General features: G+C 28.3%; 1 protein-coding gene across 6 annotated transcripts in view; it reads left to right on the top strand.

Annotated features, from left to right (window-relative positions):
- The window catches only part of Ca-beta (Calcium channel protein beta subunit), a 222,683-nt gene that overhangs the window by 105,613 nt on the left and 104,078 nt on the right, over positions 1-12,992 (top strand). For all 6 annotated transcript variants that reach the window (XM_075355308.1, XM_075355307.1, XM_075355309.1 and 3 more), the window contains one exon: positions 11,665-11,781. In XM_075355308.1, the coding sequence (XP_075211423.1) occupies positions 11,665-11,781 (117 nt within the window). The remainder of the gene's footprint in view (positions 1-11,664; positions 11,782-12,992) is intronic.

Genomic DNA, 12,992 nt, shown 5'->3' with positions numbered 1-12,992 from the left:
CCTTACCTACCGATTGATCTTTTGTCCATGCGTTAAGGGTGATGAGGGAAGCTTAACTCCAGATTTTTAACATCCCCCTCCTATAGATTTTTGAAAAACTCGAAAAACTCAAAAAGTTTTTGAAATGCGTTTTTCTCTGAATCTATGCATTTTAGAGAAAGGTTTTTCAAACAAAAAATGTAGAGGACATTCTCCTCTACAATTAATGTATTGAACTTATGCCGTATAATTTGAAATTGAAATACTAGGTGGCGCTGAAGTTGTAAAAAACGTTGTAAACGACTAGACCGGTTTCGAACACGTGCCCGATTCACAACATTTTCACACTTTCATAAGCTACAGCTCCAAAAACGGTAAGTCGTACAAGAAAATTGTTTAAATAAAAGTTGTCTGTTTAATTGAGATTAACAACTTATCCAAATGCAATACAGACGAAAAACAATTTTTTCCCGTGAAAGAACCGAAAAAACACGTTTTTTACAACTTCAGCGCCACCTAGTATTTCAATTTCAAATTATACGGCATAAATTTGGAGACATTAATTGTAGAGGAGAATGTCCTCTACATTTTTTGTTTGAAAAACTTTTCTCTAAAATGCATAGATTCAGAGAAAAACGCATTTCAACAGCTTTTTGAGTTTTTCAAAAATTAATGGAGGGGGATGTTAAAAATCTGGAGTTAAGCTTCCCTCATCACCCTTAACATATGGAAAAATCATCAATCGGTAGGTGAGGATTTTCAAATAAAAATACAAATTGACTGTACTATACGCATTTCGGCATGTTTTACAAAATTCTTTTATGAGATGGCATGATAGTATTAGTCCATAAAAAGTACAAAGCATTTACCAGTTTGTTATTAGTTTTAATAGAAAGTTCATTAATAGTAAGTATAGAACTATTAGCGCTAATATAACTAATAGCAGTTAGTTTTAAATACTAGTCGGCAGTGAGCTTTGTTTCATTTGCGTCTTTTACCAGCTTCAACAGTATTTTTGTTCCCATTTTCATTAAATATGTTTTTGTAAATAAATTTTATGTTAAACAGTACAATAGATATACAAATAAATACAATGTTCCTCAATAGTGCAGCATGTATTTTTTTTAATTGTAGATTGTATTAAAACTAAGTATAGGAACTCTGCATTAAAAATTAAAAAAACAAAATGTATGAAGATTAAGTTTATGTTTACCTTATATAATTTTTTTTTTAGAAATCCTCAAAAATAAATTCCTGCAACTTAGTGTAATTTAATCTCTTACATATTTTCTTGATTTGACGTTACATCATTCTACTCTGTTCATACTGTACTCAAAATTTAGGTCTTTAGATTTGAAAATGGGAGTACTTTGTATAATTAATTTATACGAGTCGGCAGTGAGCTCTATTCGTTTGCACTTTTTATCAACATCTCGGCGGTTTTTCCTTGTTACACAATTGAAATGTGGTCTTCTTTGGATCATACGCGATATTTAAATGTTAGGGCTCATCATCCGAAGAAACATGTAGTTTACGCTGCTTTTCTACTTCTAAAACACATTTGTCACACTCACAATATGATTTTCATTGAAGATTTATAAGTTGTTGAAGTAGTGAGTACAGATTCTTTTTCATCCAACTTTAATGTTAGTTTTAATTATCCCAATCAGTTCAGATTTTATTTGCCGATCATCTGTAAAAAATAAAATTTGTTTATTTATGGTTTAGCCTATTCAAAAAATAAATAAGCTGTATTTTTAATCAATCGTTTTAATGAACCTACACAAGTCGAGGCTACTGTATCTCAGCAGTGCTTAACATACTGACAAAAATTTAGTGCAACTTGCGTATAAAGATTCGTCTATTGAATCAGAAAAGCGGAAAAGATGGTAGAAAATGTGCTAAATCTAGATCGGGGACATTTATAAAAATCATACTTATCTAAGTCTTTTGTTTTTTATTATATTTTTAAATTATTATATACTCAGAAGTGCTGTTGGAATAGTAACAACGAAAAATATTTGGAAAAAATTCTTAAACTCCCCTTCACCTCTTAGAACTTTATTTCCATAAATTTTTCCAACTTTTCGCCTACTTTTTTGAAATGTTTATTTCAAAATTATTTATCTTTAAATGCTATTATTAGACTAAAACAGTTTTCTTTCTTTATCGACCGGTTAGAGATAATGGAAACTTCCTTAAAAATTTGAAAGACAGATTTTACTTAATTTTTTCGACTTCAGCCTAAAGATCTGAAACGTTTGAATATAAGTATATTTTTTTTTAATAAAGGCTTTATTAGGCTAGAATTAATTTTTTTAAATTTTTTGTTGAGAGTAATTTTTTTATTCGTTTAAAAATTAGTTTGCTCTTTATGTAACCGAAATATTAAGTTTTATAGTAATTAAAAATATCACCTCGGCGCAAGATTAAACTTGTACTAATTTTTATAAAATGTTTTTAAATTATTTTGAGTAATGATCATTTACCGTTTTTTTGCTGTGATAAAAGTTAAATTTAAGTTTTGTATAAAAATCTATAAACTTCAATTAAATCTTCACAGCTTCTTTTTTAATAAATAAAAAAAAATACAAAAATATATTTGATTACATATAAAAAATTATTTTTTAAAAAAGTTTATTGTATTATCATATAGCTTTGTTTGTTTATTAAGGCTAAAAAAAAAGTAAAAATATTTATTTTTACACATCGAAGTTACATACGTGTATCAAATTTCATTGATTTTCGTACGATAGTTCGTAAATCAATTAAATAAATAAAGAGAAATAAAAATGTTTAGCAAGATGCATGGATTTAGCGTAGGGGTAGTGTATGGGGAGTGGTGGTGGGTCATATCCAAATTCTAACACCGTAGTATTGTATTGTCATCGAAGTTATGTAATTTCGATGACAATACACGTATGATACACGTATACGTGTGATACACGTATGTACGTGTATCAAATTTCATTGATTTTCATACGATAGATCAAAAGATATAGCAGTTGATTATAACTAAAGCAAATTAAATAAAAGCTTATAAAAAATAGTTTTTATTTTATAAAAAAGCTGACAACAAAGTTGTTATACTTTCTTGGCATTAGTTATATATTCTTATACAGGGAAAAATAATATTTAATAGTTATACATGAAAAGAATTTTAAAATTCAAAAAATCGATATTTTTTTATTTAGATCGGCTCCCCTTCCCCCAATATTGCCCTCAAGATAATTTTTGGAGACCACTTGCATTACTATTATGCTTAGGAAGACATAAGAAATCAGTAAAAAAAAATATAAAATAACTAAAAAGATAACTTTTTTCGATTTTTGGAGAAGAGGAAGAATTTGGAAAAATTTTTTTTTTTTTTTTGTAATGTTAGATAAGCAATGTATTATTTAAATGGTAAGATATGCATGTATTAAACTTAATATAAAACGGGGTTACGTTTGCAAAATTTTGAGAAATTGACCCCAAACGTTTACCAACAAATTGCCCTATATACACGAGTCTCTACGCCAGATGTTTTCAAAATTGGTTTATCTAGTCAAAAGTTATTGAGATTCAAACACGCCAACACACGTAAATACGTACATACGATACATTACTCCCACTTTTTTTTTGTTGATATTTTCTGGATTACAAGGAATGAATTATAATATATGTCAAGGTTAAACTGTTTCAACCGCACAGGAAATTTCAATGATGAAGATTTAAATAGAAAATTGAATAATGGTCTTTTTATGAACTAATTTAGAATAATTTATTGTACGGATAGGGTTTGAGATACTTAAAATATCATTTTCATATACATTTGAAATTCTTTTTACATCCTTGCACGAAATAAAGGAAGTATTGTGATCCTGAAAAATTTTGGTTTTCAAATTTCAACGGAAATATCCATTTTGACCATCCCTGAATCCATTTTGACTAGTTTTGGCGTGACGTCTGTACGTACGTACATATGTGCGAATGTATCTCGTGTAACTGACAAACGATTAGCCGTAGGATGTTGAAATTTTGGAGCTAGAACTGTTGTAACGTGTAGTTGTGTATCTCCCCTTTTTATTGCAATCGACTTTAGCAAGTATCCAAAAGAGCCCAAAATCTAAAAGAAATTTTAATTTTTTACTTTTTATGAACTGCAGTAATAAGCCCTCATTTAGAGCTTTTCAACGATTTATAATAAGCGGTATTATTTTCATTGGTTCCAGAGTTATAGCCAAATAAAATTTTACTTAATGAAATATTTGGATCTTAGGGGAGGCACATCGGTTCAAATAAGACTTCATATCTTTTTTTAACTTTCTTTTTTAATTTAAATATATTTATTTATTAATAATTATTAACCTGTGATATCAGGTTATTAAAAAATATCAGAAGTTATTAATGAAATAAAATTTTATGTACTCTTCATTTAAAAAAAAACCGTGAGTATGTAATTTAGTAGGCGCGTACAATGAAGTCATGTGGTGTCCACAACAGATTATTTTATACTGTTGGGGGACAACAGTAGTAGATAATAATGCAATTTTCTTCTTTTTTTACTGTTTTAGTCAAAATTATTGGGGATGGCTCTGAATAAATGATTTTTAAGTATTTTACGGTCAAAGAAATTTTAACTGATATATTTTATATTTACGAAAATCCAATTAATTCTCATTACTGTAAAAATTAAGTCATTGTTTGTAGTTAATTGTTGAAATTAAATTTTTCTTTTTTTTTAGCATGCATGAGGTTTTGTGATTTGGTCTTGTTAATTCAATGTTGCACTTTTTTACGTGTTCACTCTTTCCGCCTATCCTTAGTGTATGATATGTTTACTAAATGCTTCTGAATGTATATATGCCATTTGTTTGTAGTATTATACAAATATATTTATATGTACGTATAAAAATAGAAAATGCAGTAATAATTAGGTATAATTTTAAAGTTGTATGTTTTATCTTTTTAATCATTAATATTATTATATATATATATATATATATATATATATATATATATATATGTATATAATTATTTTTATTATGTTAAGATTAGCAGTATGTATTATATGCACATATGTATATAGTTTGAGTAAGAATATGTGACAGAGAATATTTTTTTACGGTACTTCTCTCCGAACCAACTCGGCCATAGTTTAAAACCAGCTGGTTTCACGGTTTAATATTGCTGCTAGTATGAATTTAATTCTTGTATAGAATTTATGTAAATTTTTACATATCGGTAATTAAAATCTATATCAAAATAGATACTAGCAATCCAACCAAATTACACTTACAGAAAATAATTGTTACCTGGACTTTTATGAGTGGAAATGGTAAAGAGACTTATAATAAACGTAAATAAAATAATTGCGCGAGCTGAGCTGGTGGAGGGGCGATTTGGAGATTTGGGGGGGGGGGTTAAAAAAATTTGACCAATATAAAAGTTGTAGATCTTGCAAAAATCTACAACTTTTATAGAGGTCACTTTTTAACATAACCTCAAAATTTCCGAGAAAAATCTTAAAAAAATAATTTAATTTTGACGAAACTTGGTGAAAGTATACCTTTCTGTGTCTTTAAGTAATCACAAATTTCTTTGAAATCAACTTTCACCGAAAATTGCAATAATACCATTTTTCACCTCTTTTCAACCGTTCACTACCCCGCTCACGCATTTATTCTTTTTACTTTTATTATAAGCCGCTTTACCGTTTCCACTTTAAGTCCAGGTAACAATTTTTTTTCCTTCTAAATGAGTTATTTCGGTCGGTCTATAGATTATAAACCTTTTCTCCAAAAATAATCGAAAATTTATTCTCAAATAAATAGATTTTTCGTAGCATAATTTGAGTTACTTACGTAACTCCAATCTTTTTAGTAGGAAATCGGGAATAAATGTTACAGAATACTGAAAAATCTTAAAACCTATAAGGTGTATAAACTAAAACTCCACGTTTATAAATTATACTTGCTTTAAAGTGAAGTACAAAATTCAGTTAAACTTTTTACAGAGTGAAAATCTATTGGAGGATGAAAATAAGCAAAATTTTTAAGTGGCAATTATAATTTTATTTTTATATTTATTCATTCAATAACTGCAGGGTTACGCCTGATTACAATTATAAAATAGAAGCGCATAAAAAAATTCGTATTATTATTTCTTATACTTATTAAATTTTATTTGAATCTCCTTCCTTCAGGTATTAACTGCGTGTTGATATTCATCCCCAGATTTCTCACAGCTATAGATTTTTATTTTCTGTTAATATTATTTTCTACGTCGATTTACATTGTGTTACGGAGTATTGCATTTTTCGCATATTTTTGAAGTTTTAAGGTTTTAACATTTTTTGTTTGTTTTCTGTCTAATGCACTTAAAATAATGGAATAACTAACAAAAATGATCGTATATTTTGGTAATCCGGTTTGAATACACAAAAAAAAATTTTAAGGTTATATCAGCAGATTTTCATGGGGCTGTTGTGATATATTTCCTGTTATAGCCATATTTTTGGAAGTATGAACTTTTCTGAAGTACTATTTACCTTAAGATATCTGATGTATACTGGTATACACCGTGAAGTGTTGATGATTTTAATTACTAAATAATATATATACAGATATATACTGTTCTCATTACAAGGTGCAACAGTTGCAATTCCTTTCGGTGTCACTGGCCGCTTTATCTACCGGTTAATTCCTGATGTTTTCCCTTCTGTGTACTAATAGCGCTCCATCTTAGCGCTTGACAGTTACATTATGCTGGACGATCAGTGACCATGTCTTTAATTCATGGATGCTCGAATCTCCGCTGTATCAAATTTTCCCACCATTGTGTAAGTCAAATCTTCCTGATACGGATTTTTTCACTCATTATTTCATAAATTATTTTATAATTTAACCGTTAACTGTAAATTTTACATTTTTAAAAATGTTTCGTGTTTTTTATACGATGTTTTATTTATTCTTTTGAAAATTTCATCTGGAATATGTGAAATTCAAATTATTGGGGTTTGGAGTTATAGTCTTGGAGTGTGTATTTTTAAATGTAGCATTTTCAGTGCAAAGGTATTTTCGAGTTGTTTTTCCTTATTTCATATTTATTAAAACAGGGATCGTTCAGGAATATTGTAAATAATTTTGGTACTTTACTTCATTTTACAATTTATTTTCTTTCCGTAACCATTTTTTTTATCTTATTTCATTAAAGTAAACATTTTTCAAAACTTTCTACTCGGTGATCATTTCTGTCAGGAATTTGCGTGAAATGTTTTAACTTATAACGGGAGACAATTTATTTTTATGTAAGTCTTACGCTACATATATTTTATACATATCTTTTTTATTGAAAATAAGAAAAATTAATAATATTTTTCATCGCACGCCACAAAAAGCGTGACGCACAGTTTACATAGACTATCTTTACCCCCTTTGCTTATGCGTAGAAGAAAATCGTCATTTCATTAAAAACTATTTTCCTTCCCGTGGAAAGTTCATATAATTTTCTTAATGATAGTGCATTAACTAGTGTTTGATTGGTGCAGAGAAAAGTTGTAAATTTTCGAATTTCAAGTTATATTAATGAGGTATAAATTTTCCAAAATCCCAAAAAAGATTAACTATGGTATTACTAAGCTAATCTAGCATTTTAAATTCAACAGGTTCCCAGAAAGTTCAAAAATATTATTGCCCCGATAAACTTAATTATTTACTTAGTTATCAACAGAATGATAGGCAAAAAGTCTGTAACAATTCTCTAAGTAGGGAAAAATGATGGGTTATAATTTTTTAAGTTCATTTTGAGCGATTAATATCAAATTTAGTCTACTGAAGAGGGGAATTTGTAGTGAGTATTGTATGTTGAGACATAGCCAAGATTCCAATGAAGGTTAGAATGAATTTATCCGATATATATCTTTAAAATTAGTCGAATCGTTTCGTGTGAAGAAACAGAAATCGAGACAAGATAGACTAACATGTTTAACTTTTGTATGAATATCTATAGCGTGATTAAAAATTATTTGAATAATTAACAAACGAATTCAATTTTTTGTATTTGGGTGTGTGTGTGTGTGTGTATGTATGTATTAGCTATTGTGAATAATTTACAGACAAAATCAATCTTTTGTATGTGTGCGTGTATTTACATATATATATTTAATTAAATATCAACGATATCAATATATTTCCTTACTGGAGTTATAATTCAAGTATTTTTTATAGCCTCTGCGTTATTAAATGTTATTTCTCTTTTACAAATGCTCGTTAATAAAAAAATAATTAATAAAAGGATAAAAATAATTCCTTTTTATGTAATTTAAAATTTATCATATTTTATAGCATTCTTCATTTATAATGGGGTTGAAATTGATAACAAAAATCTATTAAACATCAAATAAATATAGTTCTATAAACATAAATTAAAATAACATTCGGTGGTTTTCAAACTGATAGTAGAATTCATTTTCTTCCGCCTTATAATTGTAATAATATCGATGTATTATTTTTATCGAGTAGAATGATCTTAAGCCCTGCTCTATTTTCAACGTTTTAAGCTCCCTTGGAGCGAAAACAGAAAAATCTTAGTTAAAAATATTAATCAACAACAATATTAAATATTATAGTTAAATATTAACTATATTATATATATATATATATATATATATATGTGTGTGTGTGTGTGTGTGTGTGTGTGTCTGCGCGCGCGCTTTCCGGCTGTTTGGCTGTATAGGAATGGTTTAATGTATAATCATGAATTTTTGAATGGCAAATTATATATTAGAAGAATCAGTTGCATCAAATTTTTGAGAAAAAAAAAACGTGGATGTGGTGGGAAGATACGTGGTGACGGGGTCGTATACGTTTTAGCTTGTTGCTTGTTGACCTTGTCGAAATCTTGCTCGTATTTTTTCTTTCTAAATCAAGAAAACAATATCTTCAGAAATACCAGAAAAAATAATAAAATACGACAATCATTTTCATTAAGAAAAATCGTAAATGTATTTATTTTATAACATTATTACAGAAATAAACAATTGTTAAACTTTTTAAAATTGTTACCATTCTGTGTGAACTTTAGTGAAATTTTAATGTTGCTTTCCCTAATTCAGTTCATTTTTCTTAATCGAATTTTTTTATTGATAGATCGTTTAAACCCCATTCTGGTTCATTGTTGTTTTGATGAGGTTCTAAAAATTCGATACTGGACCTAAATATTTTTCATTTGAACTTTCAAATTTTTTATGTACTTTTACTGATAATTTTTTATATTACTTCAGGTTTAATAAGGTTTTGATTAATTTACTAGAGTTGCAGAATTCTTTTGGTATTACTTTCCCGACGAATATATCACTTTAATAACTATAATAATTGCGAAGTATGGTGATTATGTAAAAAATGAGGTATGGGTGTTTTGAAAATCTTTAAGAAATAAATCTTTTAGGGTACATACATCTTGTTCATCTAGAGCTCTAGATCAAAAAAACATATGTATGTGCATACATATATGTGTCACACTGCTTTTGTCCTTATAGCTTAAGATTGACCAAACCAGTTTTCTTCAAATTAGGCTCAAATATTTATATAAATGAGGTATTGTTCATATTAATTTTTTCAAAATTCGTTAACGGGAAAAACGGGGTTTCAAAAAACCAACCTCGATTTTCTTCAGGGCATTTTAGAAAAACTTTTTTAAAAAGAAATTTTATTGCCTACAATTCATGTATAAATAATCAAAAATGTTTTTCAAAAAGTTAACCCTCCTCTTAAAACTGAAATATGTTTTTTGTTCTACCACCCTTCGGTTTAAACATTTTTCGAAGATTTTTTGAGAATTTATACTTCATATATAGAGCTATCAAGAAATGTCTACAATTGCTTTAATTATATACCTTGCACCTAAAATGAATGCAAAATTTTTTTTTTTAATTTTATTTTGTTTATTTTATCCTTTAATGAAGGAGGTGTTAGATTTAGAGTAAACTTTACTTAAACAGATTTTTAAAGTTAACGTATATGTGAATATTTTTAGAAAAAGTTTTAAAAATTATTCCCCATCTCTAAAAAATATATATTCTTTTTTTTTTGGTTCTAACTTAAGTTGTATTAACCAAATTTTTTTTTTGTATTTTTCTTTTATTGCTTAAAGGGTTATTAAAATTAAAATAGCTTTGGCACATATATTATATTAGGTAGATTTCATAAGAAAGCTACCTATTGTAAAGGGTACCATGATTCTTCGACTTCCGTAAAATTTCAACAAATCTTTGCACTTCACATCTCCCACACCCCTTAACCACAGTCAGCTCAAAAGTTTATATATTTATATGTATATCGTGTCTACAAGAAAGATACGATAACTGCCGTAATTTTGCGCCTTTTAAATTGTTCCTTAAAAATAACTCGTCCCAAAATCTCAGTCGAGTTGGGTAACGGCCAAAATCGGACCATGGGGGTGGAATTGGGGTGGCTTTTTCGAAAAAATAAAATATCGCTATAGTTTTCTTATTAAGTAAATTATCTAATTCGTTTAAAGTTCTTACTATTCTTTGGATAAGGGCCTAAAACTTATCTAAGTAAAGTTTTTTGATATCGCCAACCATTGGCCCAGGGGGTGGAAAAAATGGGGTTTCGAAGACAAAATATCATACTTTCCTTAATAGGTACAGTATCAAATCGGTTTAAAGTGGCCGTTAGTCCTCTAAACATTACCTATAACATTTGTCCTGAACAATTTTTGATATGACCAACCCTAACGGCAAGGGATGACCAAAATGTTGCTGGAATTGTAAGATGTGGCATGTCATATGCTAAACATGAGAAACTATTTTTCACATGCAACCATTGTCATATTGAGTAAATTTGAAGTTTTCTTAACTTTAAGGTGGAAATATTTTTTATCCTCTACTTAGCACCAGTAAAATCTACCTCTGGCGTGGTGAAAGAGATTTTTCAAATTAAAATCAGAAAGAATTTTTTTCATTATTTTCATAAAAGTTGTACTTTATCAAGTTATATTTGACCGGTGTAACTGGGAAAGTCATGTAATACTTTGCCAGCTTTTTTTTATTTTTATTTACTACAATAAACTTTATAATTGTTTATGATCTTCCCACAAAAAGCATGCATTATTTTCGAAAATTTTATCATGGATTCCCAATCGATTAAAAGGTAACTACTATTGTCACTAATAACTCTGGTATTTCAGACTTTTGTAATTATAATTCAAGTTTTTTATTATTTTTTTAAAATTTGTACGTGTAGTTTAAACAAGGTACTTATTTCTTTGGTATAGTACTGGAAGCCCTGATTTAGAAATGACTTTTTTTGTCCTCGATTATGCTTGCACTTTGGTAGCATTTTGTGTGACAATATGCTACACTATTTTCTTTACATATCTATTTGCCATTTCTTTTTCAAATGCAGCAGAATATATTATCATGTTCTGACAACGTGTAGTTATTTATTGATTACTGAACCTTCTTTATAGAAGAGCTTCTTAAAATCGAATGATAGTAAATTTCTTTTAATATTTTTATCCTTTAGTGTTAATAAGAGGTAATACTTTTACTACGATTTCTTTTTTGAAAAAGTATTAATGTTTCATGTATTTCGTTATATATTCTGCGTGTACGTTTTTAGATAAGATTGTATTAAACAGTATATTACATTTTTCTTTTTATTTCTGTTTGTTCTATAGGGCTCAGCAGATTCTAATTATTCGCAGCCATCATCGGACTTATCCCTGGACGAAGAGAAGGAGACGCTGAGAAGGGAGAAGGAGCGACAAGCTCTGAGCCAGCTAGAAAAAGCCAGGGTATGTGAATATTTTTCTTTTCTTCAAAATACTTCTGGTTATATTTACTTCATAAAACAAAAATAATGTAATTATTTTTTATTGACTAATCGATAAATATTAAGATAAAATTTAAAATGATTGAGTAATGATAGTTCACACATTAAGTAGAAAATAAATAATTATTATTTTACTATAAATAATTTTGGGCTTAGTCTATATTTTTTCACGAATTTTATTGTTCCATTATTAGCACATTGTTCCACTGTATACATTAGCTAACTGATTGGATCAAAAAGGTTTTGTGTCGAGAAGTTAAAATAGTGTATATAAATGTAGAGAGAAGAATGTTTTTTATATTGATAAATTTTACGTTAAACCATTCGATTTTGGTTGAATTCAACTTATCTTTGACTCAGTTCAGGCATTACTGAGATAATACTGTACAAAATCCTATTTTAGATCGAATGAACTCTTCAGAAATCATAGTGTAAACGGCCGCATGACAGACGTAGCATATACCGTTGAAATACCGTCTTCACTTCATTTGAACCCAAAAAAAATTACTCTAAGCGATGCTCAGAAAGGACTTTTCGATGTTATTAAATATATTCTTTAAAGATAAGCCAGCTTTACCCAGGATCTTTTACTTTTGAAGAATGTATCTTCATCAAATGAATTTTCCTGACAGTTTAAATCGAGGCATAATAACGTTTCCTGCAAAAAATCGGATTCATGAAATGCATGCAAGAATGAAGAGAAGAATTAATTGACTGACAGGTAATTGAACAGACAGACAAACAGTACTTACATTAAGTCTAAAGATGTTTTATTGGGACTGTCCTATTGACCTCCAACAACTGTTCTGGATCGACTAATAACGATATATATCTTCCTAACTGCAGAAAGAGGGTGTTTTCAGCAGCCTTATATTAGCGTACATTTCTAGTACTTTAATTTCAATTATAGTTTTAATTTTAGAATGATTGTCCCTCTTTTCATGAAATAGGTATCAAACGGTTTATCTGAATTACGTTGGTGACAAGTGATGGATTTAAAGTCAGTAACACGAACCGAAGATGCTGGTTTTAACCAAAACAGAAAACCAAAATTTAAAAAAAAATTCATTGATAAGAATATTAAATAAAATTACTTGAAAAGAGGATTTCAAAAATATTAATAGAATTCCAGACATAAGGTACAGTTGAGAAAAAACAATTAAATGTTTATTT

The sequence above is a fragment of the Lycorma delicatula genome, chromosome 2 (genome assembly GCF_047948215.1).
Source record: "Lycorma delicatula isolate Av1 chromosome 2, ASM4794821v1, whole genome shotgun sequence".
Lineage (NCBI taxonomy): Eukaryota > Metazoa > Arthropoda > Insecta > Hemiptera > Fulgoridae > Lycorma > Lycorma delicatula.
Note: the sequence above shows the minus strand (reverse complement) of the source record. Positions and strands in the feature narration are given on the sequence as shown.